At 38.5% G+C, this 18,160-nt stretch overlaps 1 protein-coding gene across 1 annotated transcript in view; it reads left to right on the top strand.

Annotated features, from left to right (window-relative positions):
* LOC115123496 (collagen alpha-1(XI) chain-like) overlaps positions 1 to 18,160 on the top strand; it is a 119,323-nt gene that overhangs the window by 47,762 nt on the left and 53,401 nt on the right. Inside the window, 4 exon segments of the mRNA XM_065002191.1 lie at positions 95 to 148; positions 274 to 327; positions 1,014 to 1,058; positions 1,165 to 1,218. Coding sequence (XP_064858263.1) covers positions 95 to 148; positions 274 to 327; positions 1,014 to 1,058; positions 1,165 to 1,218 — 207 coding nt within the window.

Genomic DNA, 18,160 nt, shown 5'->3' with positions numbered 1-18,160 from the left:
TTCCCTCTGTTCTCTCTGTTCTCTCTCTGTTCTCTCTTTCTCTGTTCTCTCTCTCTCTGTGTTCTCTCTCTCTCTCTTTCTCTCTCTCTCTCAGGGTGACAGGGGTTTTGATGGCTTGCCAGGTCTTCCAGGACACAAGGGACACAGGGTGAGTAACTGTTTGTTTCAACTTTCTATCTTTGATAACGTGACTGTCATGATTATTCTCTTAACCTGTCCTGTGTATGTAATGTGTTCTCTCTCTCTCTCTCTCTCTCTCTCTCGGCCTCTCAGGGGGAGATAGGAAAACCAGGCCCCCACGGTACTCTTGGGCTGTCAGGAGAGAGGGTAAGACATTTCTGTGTGTATGTGTTTTAAATATTAACGTGTGTGTGTGTGTGTGTTCTACATATTAACGTGTGTGTGTGTGTTCTACATATTAACGTGTGTGTGTGTGTGTGTGTGTTTTACATATTAACGTGTGTGTGTGGATGTTTTACATATTAACGTGTGTGTGTGGATGTTTTACATATTAACGTGTGTGTGTGGATGTTTTACATATTAACGTGTGTGTGTGTGTGTGTGTGTGTTTTACATATTAACGTGTGTGTGTGGATGTTTTACATATTAACGTGTGTGTGTGTGTGTTTTACATATTAACGTGTGTGTGTGTGTGTTTTACATATTAACGTGTGTGTGTGTTTGTGTGTTTTACATATTAACGTGTGTGTTTGTGTGTTTTACATATTAACGTGTGGATGTTTTACATATTAACGTGTGGATGTTTTACATATTAACGTGTGGATGTTTTACATATTAACGTGTGGATGTTTTACATATTAACGTGTGGATGTTTTACATATTAACGTGTGGATGTTTTACATATTAACGTGTGGATGTTTTACATATTAACGTGTGGATGTTTTACATATTAACGTGTGTGTGTGTGTGTTTTACATATTAACGTGTGTGTGTGTGTGTGTGTGTTTTACATATCAACGTGTGTGTGTTTATTTAATGTATGTGTGTTTTAGGGTTCCGAAGGACAACCAGGACCAAGAGGACAGCCAGGTGATGCTGTGAGTGTTTACGCACGCTCGCAGACGCACACACTGGAAATTGACTATTGATTGGTTTATAATTGATTGCTGTGTGATCGTAAAACCTTTGATCTTTGACCTCCAGGGTTCCAGAGGGTTGAACGGACCCAGAGGTCACACTGGCCCTACAGGTCAGCCTGTGAGTATGACCTTTCACCTTTGACCCTATCTCTGACCCGTGGTCAAAGTGAATGCACTCTGCAGTTTGGGACGCAGAAAACGACTTCCTCCTTACTATACTGTAGACATAAATACTTCCTCCTTACTATACTGTAGACATAAAGACTTCATCCTTACAATACTGTAGACATAAAGACTTCAACCTTACTATACTGTAGACATAAAGACTTCATCCTTACTATACTGTAGACATAAAGACTTCATCCTTACTATACTGTAGACATAAAGACTTCATCCTTACTATACTGTAGACATAAAGACTTCATCCTTACTATACTCTACACTCAAATGAATCCAAGATGGCGTAGCAGTAAGTGTCCTGTCGTATCGTCTCTCTGTAAATATCGTCTCTTTTTCTTTTTAGAGATTTTTAGAGATTTTTTCTTCGCATATCTTTAAAAACATTTTGCTAAACCTAAGCATCCAAATACTCTTCTGCAACCCGCCAATGTAGCTACCTTTCCTAAAGTAGTTATATTTACATCGGAACCGGACCCCCTCAACTGAAGCTAGCCAGCTAACTACCAGCTATGCTAGCGGTCTTCAGCTAACCTGTATTCAACTCACCTTTAGCTCGGAAAGCTCTCGCCAGTTCGAACAGCGCGACGCTAACCAGAGCATAACGGACCTATTTAATTTTTTAATTTAAATTTAAATTTTTTTACCCCGGATTCCCACCACAAACGGAACATTCTTCAGCTGGATCTTCGCAACTGGCTATCGAGCTAAACAGCAACCCTGGTTGTTTACTCCTGGCTAGCGTTTCCACCCACGTAGCTTGAAGCTAGCCCGGCCAGAGCTCCTAGCATACTCCTAGCATACTCCTGGGCTACAATACCTTGACTACGACCGGTCTATCGATATCACTGCATGAAGAGGAATAAACAGACTCACCCCATCGCGACGTCCTCCAAAGGCTAACTCTCTAGCCCTCGCTATCTCCTTGCTTGCTAGTTCGGCATGCTAACTGCTAGCTTGTTTAGCCCAGGTCCACTAACTACTACCTTGTTTACCCCGGCCTGCTAATCTGTTAGCTTGTTAGCACAGGCCTGCTAACCGTCTTGCATCGCCGCGTCCCAAAAACGCAGTGGCCCATATGTACTCTCTCTTCCCGATTAAAAAAAAAAAAAATTGTTTATACCTTCCGGAAACCTGCCTCACCCAATGTGATACGGAATCGCTATTATCTTTATTTTTAGAACACACTCAAGAACCTCCAGAAGCTAACCAGCTAGCTAGCTACAAGCTATTTAGTCATTGTTAGTTTTCTTAACCTGAATAACACTCGCCAGCCCAGCCCCCCTGCCCCATCCACCGCTGTCCCCTGGACTCTGATCACTTGGCTACATAGCTGATGCACGCTGGACTGTCCATTAATCACGGTACTCCATTCTGCTTGTTTGTTTTATCTGTCGGCCGAGTTGCCTAGTCAATGCCATCTCACCTGCTGTTGTTATGCTAGCTGATTAGCTGTTGTCTCACCCACTGTTTTAGCTAGCTTTCCCAATTCAACACCTGTGTTACTGTATGCCTCGCTGTATGTCTCTCTCAAATGTCAATATGCCTTGTATACTGTTGCTCAGGTTAGTTATCATTGTTTTAGTTCACAATGGAGCCCCTAGTTCTATTCCTCAGACCCCTGATACCTCCTTTGTCCCACCTCCCACATATGCGGTGACCTCACCCATTACAACCAGCATGTCCAGAGATAAAACCTCTCTCATCATCACCCAGTGCCTGGGCTTACCTCCGCCGTACCTGCACCCCACCATACCCCTGTCTGTGCATTATGCCCTGAATATATTCTACCATGCCCAGAAACCTGCTCCTCTTATTCTCTGTCCCCAACGCTCTAGGCGACCAGTTTTGATAGCTCTTAGCCGCACCCTCATACTACTCCTTCTCTGTTCCGCGGGTGATGTGGAGGTAAACCCAGGCCCTGCATGTCCCCAGGCACCCTCATTTGTTGACTTCTGTGATCGAAAAAGCCTTGGTTTCATGCATGTCAACATTAGAAGCCTCCTCCCTAAGTTTGTTTTACTCACTGCTTTAGCACACTCTGCCTACCCTGATGTCCTTGCCGTGTCTGAATCCTGGCTCAGGAAGGCCACCAAAAATTCAGAGATTTCCATACCCAACTATAACATCTTCCGTCAAGATAGAACTGCCAAAGGGGGAGGAGTCGCAGTCTACTGCAGAGATAGCCTGCAAAGTAATGTCATACTTTCCAGGTCCGTACCCAAACAGTTCGAACTACTAATTCTGAAAATTACTCTCTCCAGAAATAAGTCTCTCACTGTTGCCGCCTGCTACCGACCCCCCTCAGCTCCCAGCTGTGCCCTGGACACCATTTGTGAATTGATTGCCCCCCCATCTAGCTTCTGAGTTTGTTCTGTTAGGTGACCTAAACTGGGATATGCTTAACACCCCGGCAGTCCTACAATCTAAGCTAGATGCCCTCAATCTCACACAAATCATCAAGGAACCCACCAGGTACAACCCTAACTCTGTAAGCAAGGGCACCCTCATAGACGTCATCCTGACCAACTGGCCCTCCAAATACACCTCCGCTGTCTTCAACCAGGATCTCAGCGACCACTGCCTCATTGCCTGTATCCGCTACGGTGCCGCAGTCAAACGACCACCCCTCATCACTGTCAAACGCTCCCTAAAACACTTCTGTGAGCAGGCCTTTCTAATCGACCTGGCCCGGGTATCCTGGAAGGACATTGACCTCATCCCGTCAGTTGAGGATGCCTGGTCATTCTTTAAGAGTAACTTCCTCACCATATTAGATAAGCATGCTCCGTTCAAAAAATGCAGAACTAAGAACAGATACAGCCCTTGGTTCACCCCAGACCTGACTGCCCTCGACCAGCACAAAAACATCCTGTGGCGGACTGCAATAGCATCGAACAGTCCCCGCGATATGCAACTGTTCAGGGAAGTCAGGAACCAATACACGCAGTCAGTCAGGAAAGCTAAGGCCAGCTTCTTCAGGCAGAAGTTTGCATCCTGTAGCTCCAACTCCAAAAAGTTCTGGGACACTGTGAAGTCCATGGAGAACAAGAGCACCTCCTCCCAGCTGCCCACTGCACTGAGGCTAGGGAACACGGTCACCACCGACAAATCCATGATGATCGAAAACTTCAACAAGCATTTCGCAGACTCAGTAGCCTCGGTTTTTCGGATGACTGCCTTGCCTGGTTCACCAATTACTTTGCAGACAGAGTTCAGTGTGTCAAATCGGAGGGCATGTTGTCCGGTCCTCTGGCAGTCTCTATGGGGGTGCCACAGGGTTCAATTCTCGGGCCGACTCTTTTCTCTGTGTATATCAATGATGTTGCTCTTGCTGCGGGCGATTCCCTGATCCACCTCTATGCAGACGACACCATTCTATACACTTTCGGCCCGTCATTGGACACTGTGCTATCTAACCTCCAATCGAGCTTCAATGCCATACAACACTCCTTCCGTGGCCTCCAACTGCTCTTAAACGCTAGTAAAACCAAATGCATGCTTTTCAACCGATCGCTGCCTGCACCCGCTTGCCCGACTAGCATCACCACACTGGATGGTTCCGACCTTGAATATGTGGACACCTATAAGTACCTAGGTGTCTGGCTAGACTGCAAACTCTCATTCCAGACCCATATCAAACATCTCCAATCGAAAATCAAATCAAGAGTCGGCTTTCTATTCCGCAACAAAGCCTCCTTCACTCACGCTGCCAAGCTTACCCTAGTAAAACTGACTATCCTACCGATCCTCGACTTCGGCGATGTCATCTACAAAATTGCTTCCAACACTCTTCTCAGCAAACTGGATGTAGTTTATCACAGTGCCATCCGTTTTGTCACTAAAGCACCTTATACTACCCACCACTGCGACTTGTATGCTCTAGTCGGCTGGCCCTCGCTACATATTCGTCGCCAGATCCACTGGCTCCAGGTCATCGACAAGGCCATGCTAGGCAAAGCTCCGCCTTATCTCAGCTCACTGGTCACGATGGCAACTCCCATCCATAGCACGCGCTCCAGCAGGTGTATCTCATTGATCATCCCTAAAGCCAACACCTCATTCGGCCGCCTTTCGTTCCAGTACTCTGCTGCCTGTGACTGGAACGAATTGCAAAAATCGCTGAAGTTGGAGACTTTTATCTCCCTCACCAACTTCAAACATCAGCTATCTGAGCAGCTAACCGATCGCTGCAGCTGTACATAATCTATTGATAAATAGCCCACCCATTTTCACCTACCTCATCCCCACAGTTTTTATTTATTTACTTTTCTGCTCTTTTGCACACCAATATCTCTACCTGTACATGATCATCTGATCATTTATCACTCCAGTGTTAATCTGCAATATTGTAATTATTCGCCTACCTCCTCATGCCTTTTGCACACATTGTATATAGACTCCCCTTTTTTCTCTACTGTGTTATTGACTTGTTAATTGTTTACTCCATGTGTAACTCTGTGTTGTCTGTTCACACTGCTATGCTTTATCTTGGCCAGGTCGCAGTTGCAAATGAGAACTTGTTCTCAACTAGCCTACCTGGTTAAATAAAGGTGAAATAAAAAAATAAAAATATACTGTAGACATAAAGACTTCATCCTTACTATACTGTAGACATAAAGACTTCATCCTTACTATACTGTAGACATAACGACTTAATCTTTACTATACTGTAGACCTGAAGACTTCATCCTTACTATACTGTAGACATAAAGACTTCATCCTTACTATACTGTAGACATAAAGACTTCATCCTTACTATACTGTAGACATAAAGACTTCATCCTTACTATACTGTAGACATAAAGACTTCATCCTTACTATACTGTAGACCTGAAGACTTCATCCTTACTATACTGTAGACCTGAAGACTTCATCCTTACTATACTGTAGACATAAAGACTTCATCCTTACAATACTGTAGACATAAAGACTTCATCCTTACTATACTGTAGACCTGAAGATGTCATCCTTACTATACTGTAGACCTAAAGACTTCATCCTTACTATACTGTAGACCTACAGACTTCATCCTTACTATACTGTAGACATAAAGACTTCATCCTTACTATACTGTAGACCTGAAGACTTCATCCTTACTATACTGTAGACCTAAATACCTCATCCTTACTATACTGTAGACATAAAGACTTAATCCTTACTATACTGTAGACCTACAGACTTCATCCTTACTATACTGTAGACCTACAGACTTCATCCTTACTATAATGTAGACCTGAAGACTTCATCCTTACGATACTGTAGACATAAATACTTCATCCTTACTATACTGTAGACCGAAAGACTTCATCCTTACTATACTGTAGACCTGAAGACCTCATCCTTACTATACTGTAGACCTAAATACCTCATCCTTACTATACTGTAGACATAAAGACTTCATCCTTTCTATACTGTAGACCTACAGACTTCATCCTTACTATACTGTAGACCTACAGACTTCATCCTTACTATACTGTAGACATAAAGACTTCATCCTTACTATACTGTAGACCTACAGACTTCATCCTTACTATACTGTAGACCTAAAGACTTCATCCTTACTATACTGTAGACCTACAGACTTCATCCTTACTATACTGTAGATCTACAGACTTCATCCTTACTATACTGTAGACCTAAAGACTTCATCCTTACTATAATGTAGACCTGAAGAATTCATCCTTACTATACTGTAGACCTAAAGACTTCATCCTTACTATAATGTAGACCTGAAGACTTCATCCTTACTATACTGTAGACCTACAGACTTCATCCTTACTATACTGTAGACATAAAGACTTCATCCTTACTATACTGTAGACATAAAGACATCATCCTTACTATACTGTAGACCTAAAGACTTCATCCTTACTATACTGTAGACCTGAAGACTTCATCCTTACTATACTGTAGACCTAAAGACTTCAGCCTTACTATACTGTAGACCTACAGACTTCATCCTTACTATACTGTAGACCTAAAGACTTCATCCTTATTATACTGTAGACATAAAGACTTCATCCTTACTATACTGTAGACCAACAGACTTCATCCTTACTATACTGTAGACCTAAAGTCTTCATCCTTATTATACTGTAGACATAAATACTTCATCCTTACTATACTGTAGACCTACATACTTCATCCTTACTATACTGTAGACATAAAGACTTCATCCTTACTATACTGTAGACCTAAAGACTTCATCCTTACTATAATGTAGACCTAAAGACTTCATCCTTACTATAATGTAGACCTAAAGACTTCATCCTTACTATACTGTAGACCTACAGACTTCATCCTTACTATACTGTAGACATAAAGACTTCATCCTTACTATACTGTAGACATAAAGACTTCATCCCTCTATACTGTAGACATAAAGACTTCATCCTTACAATACTGTAGACATAAAGACTTCATCCTTACTATACTGTAGACCTGAAGACTTCATCCTTACTATACTGTAGACCTGAAGACTTCATCCTTACTATACTGTAGACATAAAGACTTCATCCTTACAATACTGTAGACATAAAGACTTCATCCTTACTATACTGTAGACCTGAAGATGTCATCCTTACTATACTGTAGACCTAAAGACTTCATCCTTACTATACTGTAGACCTACAGACTTCATCCTTCCCATACTGTAGACATAAAGACTTCATCCTTACTATACTGTAGACCTGAATACTTCATCCTTACTATACTGTAGACCTAAATACCTCATCCTTACTATACTGTAGACATAAAGACTTAATCCTTACTATACTGTAGACCTACAGACTTCATCCTTACTATACTGTAGACCTACAGACTTCATCCTTACTATAATGTAGACCTGAAGACTTCATCCTTACGATACTGTAGACATAAATACTTCATCCTTACTATACTGTAGACCTAAAGACTTCATCCTTACTATACTGTAGACCTGAAGACCTCATCCTTACTATACTGTAGACCTAAATACCTCATCCTTACTATACTGTAGACATAAAGACTTCATCCTTTCTATACTGTAGACCTACAGACTTCATCCTTACTATACTGTAGACCTACAGACTTCATCCTTACTATACTGTAGACATAAAGACTTCATCCTTACTATACTGTAGACCTGAAGACCTCATCCTTACTATACTGTAGACCTAAATACCTCATCCTTACATTTACATTTACATTTAAGTCATTTAGCAGACGCTCTTATCCAGAGCGACTTACCTTACTATACTGTAGACATAAAGACTTCATCCTTTCTATACTGTAGACCTACAGACTTCATCCTTACTATACTGTAGACCTACAGACTTCATCCTTACTATACTGTAGACATAAAGACTTCATCCTTACTATACTGTAGACCTACAGACTTCATCCTTACTATACTGTAGACCTAAAGACTTCATCCTTACTATAATGTAGACCTAAAGACTTCATCCTTACTATAATGTAGACCTAAAGACTTCATCCTTACTATACTGTAGACCTACAGACTTCATCCTTACTATACTGTAGACCTAAAGACTTCATCCTTACTATACTGTAGACCTAAAGACTTCATTCTTACTATACTGTAGACCTAAAGACTTCATCCTTACTATACTGTAGACCTAAAGACGTCATCCTTACTATACTGTAGACCTATAGACTTCATCCTTACTATACTGTAGACCTAAAGATTTCATCCTTACTATACTGTAGACCTATAGACTTCATCCTTACTATACTGTAGACCTAAAGACTTCATCCTTACTATAATGTAGACATAAAGACTTCATCCTTACTATACTGTAGACCAACAGACTTCATCCTTACTATACTGTAGACATAAAGACTTCATCCTTACTATACTGTAGACCTACAGACTTCATCCTTACTATACTGTAGACCTAACTACCTCATCCTTACTATACTGTAGACATAAAGACTTCATCCTTACTATACTGTAGACCAACAGACTTCATCCTTACTATACTGTAGACATAAAGACTTCATCCTTACTATACTGTAGACCAACAGACTTCATCCTTACTATACTGTAGACCTAAAGTCTTCATCCTTATTATACTGTAGACATAAATACTTCATCCTTACTATACTGTAGACCAACAGACTTCATCCTTACTATACTGTAGACCTAAAGTCTTCATCCTTATTATACTGTAGACATAAATACTTCATCCTTACTATACTGTAGACCTACATACTTCATCCTTACTATACTGTAGACATAAAGACTTCATCCTTACTATACTGTAGACCTAAAGACTTCATCCTTACTATAATGTAGACCTAAAGACTTCATCCTTATTATACTGTAGACATAAAGACTTCATCCTTACTATACTGTAGACCAACAGACTTCATCCTTACTATACTGTAGACCTAAAGTCTTCATCCTTATTATACTGTAGACATAAATACTTCATCCTTACTATACTGTAGACCTACATACTTCATCCTTACTATACTGTAGACATAAAGACTTCATCCTTACTATACTGTAGACCTAAAGACTTCATCCTTACTATAATGTAGACCTAAAGACTTCATCCTTACTATAATGTAGACCTAAAGACTTCATCCTTACTATACTGTAGACCTACAGACTTCATCCTTACTATACTGTAGACCTAAAGACTTCATCCTTACTATACTGTAGACCTAAAGACTTCATTCTTACTATACTGTAGACCTAAAGACTTCATCCTTACTATACTGTAGACCTATAGACTTCATCCTTACTATACTGTAGACCTAAAGATTTCATCCTTACTATACTGTAGACCTAAAGACTTCATCCTTACTATACTGTAGACCTAAAGACTTCATTCTTACTATACTGTAGACCTAAAGACTTCATCCTTACTATACTGTAGACCTAAAGACGTCATCCTTACTATACTGTAGACCTATAGACTTCATCCTTACTATACTGTAGACCTAAAGATTTCATCCTTACTATACTGTAGACCTATAGACATCATCCTTACTATACTGTAGACCTAAAGACTTCATCCTTACTATAATGTAGACATAAAGACTTCATCCTTACTATACTGTAGACCAACAGACTTCATCCTTACTATACTGTAGACATAAAGACTTCATCCTTACTATACTGTAGACCTACAGACTTCATCCTTACTATACTGTAGACCTAACTACCTCATCCTTACTATACTGTAGACATAAAGACTTCATCCTTACTATACTGTAGACCAACAGACTTCATCCTTACTATACTGTAGACATAAAGACTTCATCCTTACTATACTGTAGACCAACAGACTTCATCCTTACTATACTGTAGACCTAAAGTCTTCATCCTTATTATACTGTAGACATAAATACTTCATCCTTACTATACTGTAGACCTACAGACTTCATCCTTACTATACTGTAGACCTACAGACTTCATCCTTACTATACTGTAGATCTACAGACTTCATCCTTACTATACTGTAGACCTAAAGACTTCATCCTTATTATACTGTAGACATAAAGACTTCATCCTTACTATACTGTAGACCAACAGACTTCATCCTTACTATACTGTAGACCTAAAGTCTTCATCCTTATTATACTGTAGACATAAATACTTCATCCTTACTATACTGTAGACCTACATACTTCATCCTTACTATACTGTAGACATAAAGACTTCATCCTTACTATAATGTAGACCTAAAGACTTCATCCTTACTATAATGTAGACCTAAAGACTTCATCCTTACTATACTGTAGACCTACAGACTTCATCCTTACTATACTGTAGACCTAAAGACTTCATCCTTACTATACTGTAGACCTAAAGACTTCATTCTTACTATACTGTAGACCTAAAGACTTCATCCTTACTATACTGTAGACCTAAAGACGTCATCCTTACTATACTGTAGACCTATAGACTTCATCCTTACTATACTGTAGACCTAAAGATTTCATCCTTACTATACTGTAGACCTATAGACTTCATCCTTACTATACTGTAGACCTAAAGGCTTCATCCTTACTATAATGTAGACATAAAGACTTCATCCTTACTATACTGTAGACCAACAGACTTCATCCTTACTATACTGTAGACATAAAGACTTCATCCTTACTATACTGTAGACCTACAGACTTCATCCTTACTATACTGTAGACCTAACTACCTCATCCTTACTATACTGTAGACATAAAGACTTCATCCTTACTATACTGTAGACCAACAGACTTCATCCTTACTATACTGTAGACATAAAGACTTCATCCTTACTATACTGTAGACCAACAGACTTCATCCTTACTATACTGTAGACCTAAAGTCTTCATCCTTATTATACTGTAGACATAAATACTTCATCCTTACTATACTGTAGACCTACAGACTTCATCCTTACTATACTGTAGACCTACAGACTTCATCCTTACTATAATGTATACCTGAAGACTTCATCCTTACGATACTGTAGACATACATACTTCATCCTTACTATACTGTAAACCTAAAGACTTCATCCGTACTATACTGTAGACCTGAAGACCTCATCCTTACAATACTGTAGACATAAAGACTTCATCCTTACTATACTGTAGACCTGAAGACATCATCCTTACTATACTGTAGACCTACAGACTTCATCCTTACTATAATGTAGACATAAAGTCTTCATCCTTACTATACTGTAGACCTAAAGACTTCATCCTTACTATACTGTAGACCTACAGACTTCATCCTTACTATACTGTAGACATAAAGACTTCATCCTTACTATAATGTAGACCTAAAGACTTCATCCTTACTATAATGTAGACCTGAAGACTTCATCCTTACTATACTGTAGACCTACAGACTTCATCCTTACTATACTGTAGACATAAAGACTTCATCCTTACTATACTGTAGACCTACAGACTTCATCCTTACCATACTGTAGACATAAAGACATCATCCTTACTATACTGTAGACCTAAAGACTTCATCCTTACTATACTGTAGACCTGAAGACTTCATCCTTACTATACTGTAGACCTAAAGACTTCAGCCTTACTATACTGTAGACCTACAGACTTCATCCTTACTATACTCTAGACATAAAGACTTCATCCTTACTATACTGTAGACCTGAAGACTTCATCCTTACTATACTGTAGACCTAAATACCTCATCCTTACTATACTGTAGACATAAAGACTTCATCCTTACTATACTGTAGACCTAAAGACTTCATCCTTACTATACTGTAGACCTGAAGACCTCATCCTTACTATACTGTAGACCTAAATACCTCATCCTTACTATACTGTAGACATAAAGACTTCATCCTTTCTATACTGTAGACCTACAGACTTCATCCTTACTATACTGTAGACCTACAGACTTCATCCTTACTATACTGTAGACATAAAGACTTCAATTCTTACTATACTGTAGACCTAAATACCTCATCCTTACTATACTGTAGACATAAAGACTTAATCCTTACTATACTGTAGACCTACAGACTTCATCCTTACTATACTGTAGACCTAAAGACTTCATCCTTACTATACTGTAGACCTACAGACTTCATCCTTACTATACTGTAGACCTACAGACTTCATCCTTACTATACTGTAGACCTAAAGACTTCATCCTTACTATAATGTAGACCTGAAGAATTCATCCTTACTATACTGTAGACCTAAAGACTTCATCCTTACTATACTGTAGACCTGAAGACTTCATCCTTACTATACTGTAGACCTAAAGACTTCAGCCTTACTATACTGTAGACCTACAGACTTCATCCTTACTATACTGTAGACCTAAAGACTTCATCCTTATTATACTGTAGACATAAAGACTTCATCCTTACTATACTGTAGACCAACAGACTTCATCCTTACTATACTGTAGACCTAAAGTCTTCATCCTTATTATACTGTAGACATAAATACTTCATCCTTACTATACTGCAGACCTACATACTTCATCCTTACTATACTGTAGACATAAAGACTTCATCCTTACTATACTGTAGACCTACAGACTTCATCCTTACTATACTGTAGACCTAAAGATTTCATCCTTACTATACTGTAGACCTACATACTTCATCCTTACTATAATTTAGACCTAAAGACTTCATCCTTACTGTAATGTAGACCTAAAGACTTCATCCTTACTATACTGTAGACCTACAGACTTCATCCTTACTATACTGTAGACCTACAGACTTCATCCTTACTATACTGTAGACATAAAGACTTCATCCTTACTATACTGTAGACATAAAGACTTCATCCTTACTATACTGTAGACATAAAGAATTCATCCTTACAATACTGTAGACATAAAGACGTCATCCTTACTATACTGTAGACCTGAAGACTTCATCCTTACTATACTGTAGACCTGAAGACTTCATCCTTACTATACTGTAGACATAAAGACTTCATCCTTACAATACTGTAGACATAAAGACTTCATCCTTACTATACTGTAGACCTGAAGACTTCATCCTTACTATACTGTAGACATAAAGACTTCATCCTTACAATACTGTAGACATAAAGACTTCATCCTTACTATACTGTAGACCTAAATACCTCATCCTTACTATACTGTAGACATAAAGACTTAATCCTTACTATACTGTAGACCTACAGACTTCATCCTTACTATACTGTAGACCTACAGACTTCATCCTTACTATAATGTAGACCTGAAGACTTCATCCTTACGATACTGTAGACATAACTACTTCATCCTTACTATACTGTAGACCTAAAGACTTCATCCTTACTATACTGTAGACCTGAAGACCTCATCCTTACTATACTGTAGACCTAAATACCTCATCCTTACTGTACTGTAGACATAAAGACTTCATCCTTACTATACTGTAGACCTACAGACTTCATCCTTACTATACTGTAGACCTACAGACTTCATCCTTACTATACTGTAGACATAAAGACTTCATCCTTACTATACTGTAGACCTAAAGACTTCATCCTTACTATAATGTAGACCTAAAGACTTCATCCTTACTATACTGTAGACCTAAAGACTTCATTCTTACTATACTGTAGACCTAAAGACTTCATCCTTACTATACTGTAGACCTACAGACTTCATCCTTACTATACTGTAGACCTACAGACTTCATCCTTACTATAATGTAGACCTGAAGACTTCATCCTTACGATACTGTAGACATAAATACCTCATCCTTACTATACTGTAGACATAAAGACTTCATCCTTTCTATACTGTAGACCTAAAGACTTCATCCTTACTATAATGTAGACCTGAAGACCTCATCCTTACTATACTGTAGACCTAAATACCTCATCCTTACTATACTGTAGACATAAAGACTTCATCCTTTCTATACTGTAGACCTACAGACTTCATCCTTACTATACTGTAGACCTACAGACTTCATCCTTACTATACTGTAGACATAAAGACTTCATCCTTACTATACTGTAGACCTACAGACCTCATCCTTACTATACTGTAGACATAAAGACTTAATCCTTACTATACTGTAGACCTACAGACTTCATCCTTACTATACTGTAGACCTAAAGACTTCATCCTTACTATACTGTAGACCTACAGACTTCATCCTTACTATACTGTAGACCTACAGACTTCATCCTTACTATACTGTAGACCTAAAGACTTCATCCTTACTATAATGTAGACCTGAAGAATTCATCCTTACTATACTGTAGACCTAAAGACTTCATCCTTACTATAATGTAGACCTGAAGACTTCATCCTTACTATACTGTAGACCTACAGACTTCATCCTTACTATCCTGTAGACATAAAGACTTCATCCTTACTATACTGTAGACATAAAGACATCATCCTTACTATACTGTAGACCTAAAGACTTCATCCTTACTATACTGTAGACCTGAAGACTTCATCCTTACTATACTGTAGACCTAAAGACTTCAGCCTTACTATACTGTAGACCTACAGACTTCATCCTTACTATACTGTAGACCTAAAGACTTCATCCTTATTATACTGTAGACATAAAGACTTCATCCTTACTATACTGTAGACCAACAGACTTCATCCTTACTATACTGTAGACCTAAAGTCTTCATCCTTATTATACTGTAGACATAAATACTTCATCCTTACTATACTGTAGACCTACATACTTCATCCTTACTATACTGTAGACATAAAGACTTCATCCTTACTATACTGTAGACCTACAGACTTCATCCTTACTATACTGTAGACCTAAAGACTTCATCCTTACTATACTGTAGACCTACAGACTTCATCCTTACTATAATGTAGACCTAAAGACTTCATCCTTACTATACTGTAGACCTACAGACTTCATCCTTACTATACTGTAGACCTACAGACTTCATCCTTACTATACTGTAGACATAAAGACTTCATCCTTACTATACTGTAGACATAAAGACTTCATCCTTACTATACCGTAGACATAAAGAATTCATCGTTACAATACTGTAGACATAAAGACGTCATCCTTACTATACTGTAGACCTGAATACTTCATCCTTACTATACTGTAGACCTGAAGACTTCATCCTTACTATACTGTAGACATAAAGACTTCATCCTTACAATACTGTAGACATAAAGACTTCATCCTTACTATACTGTAGACCTGAAGACTTCATCCTTACTATACTGTAGACCTACAGACTTCATCCTTACTATAATGTAGACCTGAAGACTTCATCCTTACGATACTGTAGACATAAATACTTCATCCTTACTATACTGTAGACCTAAAGACTTCATCCTTACTATACTGTAGACCTGAAGACCTCATCCTTACTATACTGTAGACCTAAATACCTCATCCTTACTGTACTGTAGACATAAAGACTTCATCCTTACTATACTGTAGACCTACAGACTTCATCCTTACTATACTGTAGACCTACAGACTTCATCCTTACTATACTGTAGACATAAAGACTTCATCCTTACTATACTGTAGACCTAAAGACTTCATCCTTACTATAATGTAGACCTAAAGACTTCATCCTTACTATACTGTAGACCTACAGACTTCATCCTTACTATACTGTAGACCTACAGACTTCATCCTTACTATACTGTAGACCTAAAGACTTCATCCTTACTATACTGTAGACCTAAAGACTTCATTCTTACTATACTGTAGACCTAAAGACTTCATCCTTACTATACTGTAGACCTAAAGACGTCATCCTTACTATACTGTAGACCTAAAGACTTCATCCTTACTATACTGTAGACCTAAAGATTTCATCCTTACTATACTGTAGACCTATAGACTTCATCCTTACTATGCTGTAGACCTAAAGACTTCATCCTTACTATAATGTAGACATAAAGACTTCATCCTTACTATACTGTAGACCAACAGACTTCATCCTTACTATACTGTAGACATAAAGACTTCATCCTTACTATACTGTAGACCTACAGACTTCATCCTTACTATACTGTAGACCTACAGACTTCATCCTTACTATACTGTAGACATAAAGACTTCATCCTTACTATACTGTAGACATAAAGACTTCATCCTTACTATACTGTAGACATAAAGAATTCATCCTTACAATACTGTAGACATAAAGACGTCATCCTTACTATACTGTAGACCTGAAGACTTCATCCTTACTATACTGTAGACCTGAAGACTTCATCCTTACTATACTGTAGACATAAAGACTTCATCCTTACTATACTGTAGACCTGAAGACTTCATCCTTACTATACTGTAGACATAAAGACTTCATCCTTACAATACTGTAGACATAAAGACTTCATCCTTACTATACTGTAGACCTAAATACCTCATCCTTACTATACTGTAGACATAAAGACTTAATCCTTACTATACTGTAGACCTACAGACTTCATCCTTACTATACTGTAGACCTACAGACTTCATCCTTACTATACTGTAGACCTGAAGACTTCATCCTTACGATACTGTAGACATAAATACTTCATCCTTACTATACTGTAGACCTAAAGACTTCATCCTTACTATACTGTAGACCTGAAGACCTCATCCTTACTATACTGTAGACCTAAATACCTCATCCTTACTATACTGTAGACATAAAGACTTCATCCTTACTATACTGTAGACCTACAGACTTCATCCTTACTATACTGTAGACCTACAGACTTCATCCTTACTATACTGTAGACATAAAGACTTCATCCTTACTATACTGTAGACCTAAAGACTTCATCCTTACTATAATGTAGACCTAAAGACTTCATCCTTACTATACTGTAGACCTACAGACTTCATCCTTACTATACTGTAGACCTACAGACTTCATCCTTACTATACTGTAGACCTAAATACTTCATCCTTACTATACTGTAGACCTAAAGACTTCATTCTTACTATACTGTAGACCTAAAGACTTCATCCTTACTATACTGTAGACCTAAAGACGTCATCCTTACTATACTGTAGACCTAAAGACTTCATCCTTACTATACTGTAGACCTAAAGATTTCATCCTTACTATACTGTAGACCTATAGACTTCATCCTTACTATACTGTAGACCTAAAGACTTCATCCTTACTATAATGTAGACATAAAGACTTCATCCTTACTATACTGTAGACCAACAGACTTCATCCTTACTATACTGTAGACATAAAGACTTCATCCTTACTATACTGTAGACCTACAGACTTCATCCTTACTATACTGTAGACATAAAGACATCATCCTTACTATACTGTAGACCTAAAGACTTCATCCTTACTATACTGTAGACCTGAAGACTTCATCCTTACTATACTGTAGACCTAACTACCTCATCCTTACTATACTGTAGACATAAAGACTTCATCCTTACTATACT

This window comes from Oncorhynchus nerka, linkage group LG15 (assembly GCF_034236695.1).
Source record: "Oncorhynchus nerka isolate Pitt River linkage group LG15, Oner_Uvic_2.0, whole genome shotgun sequence".
Taxonomy (NCBI): Eukaryota; Metazoa; Chordata; class Actinopteri; order Salmoniformes; family Salmonidae; genus Oncorhynchus; species Oncorhynchus nerka.
The sequence above is the reverse complement of the archived record's forward strand: the minus strand, read 5'-3'. Positions and strand labels throughout refer to the sequence as shown.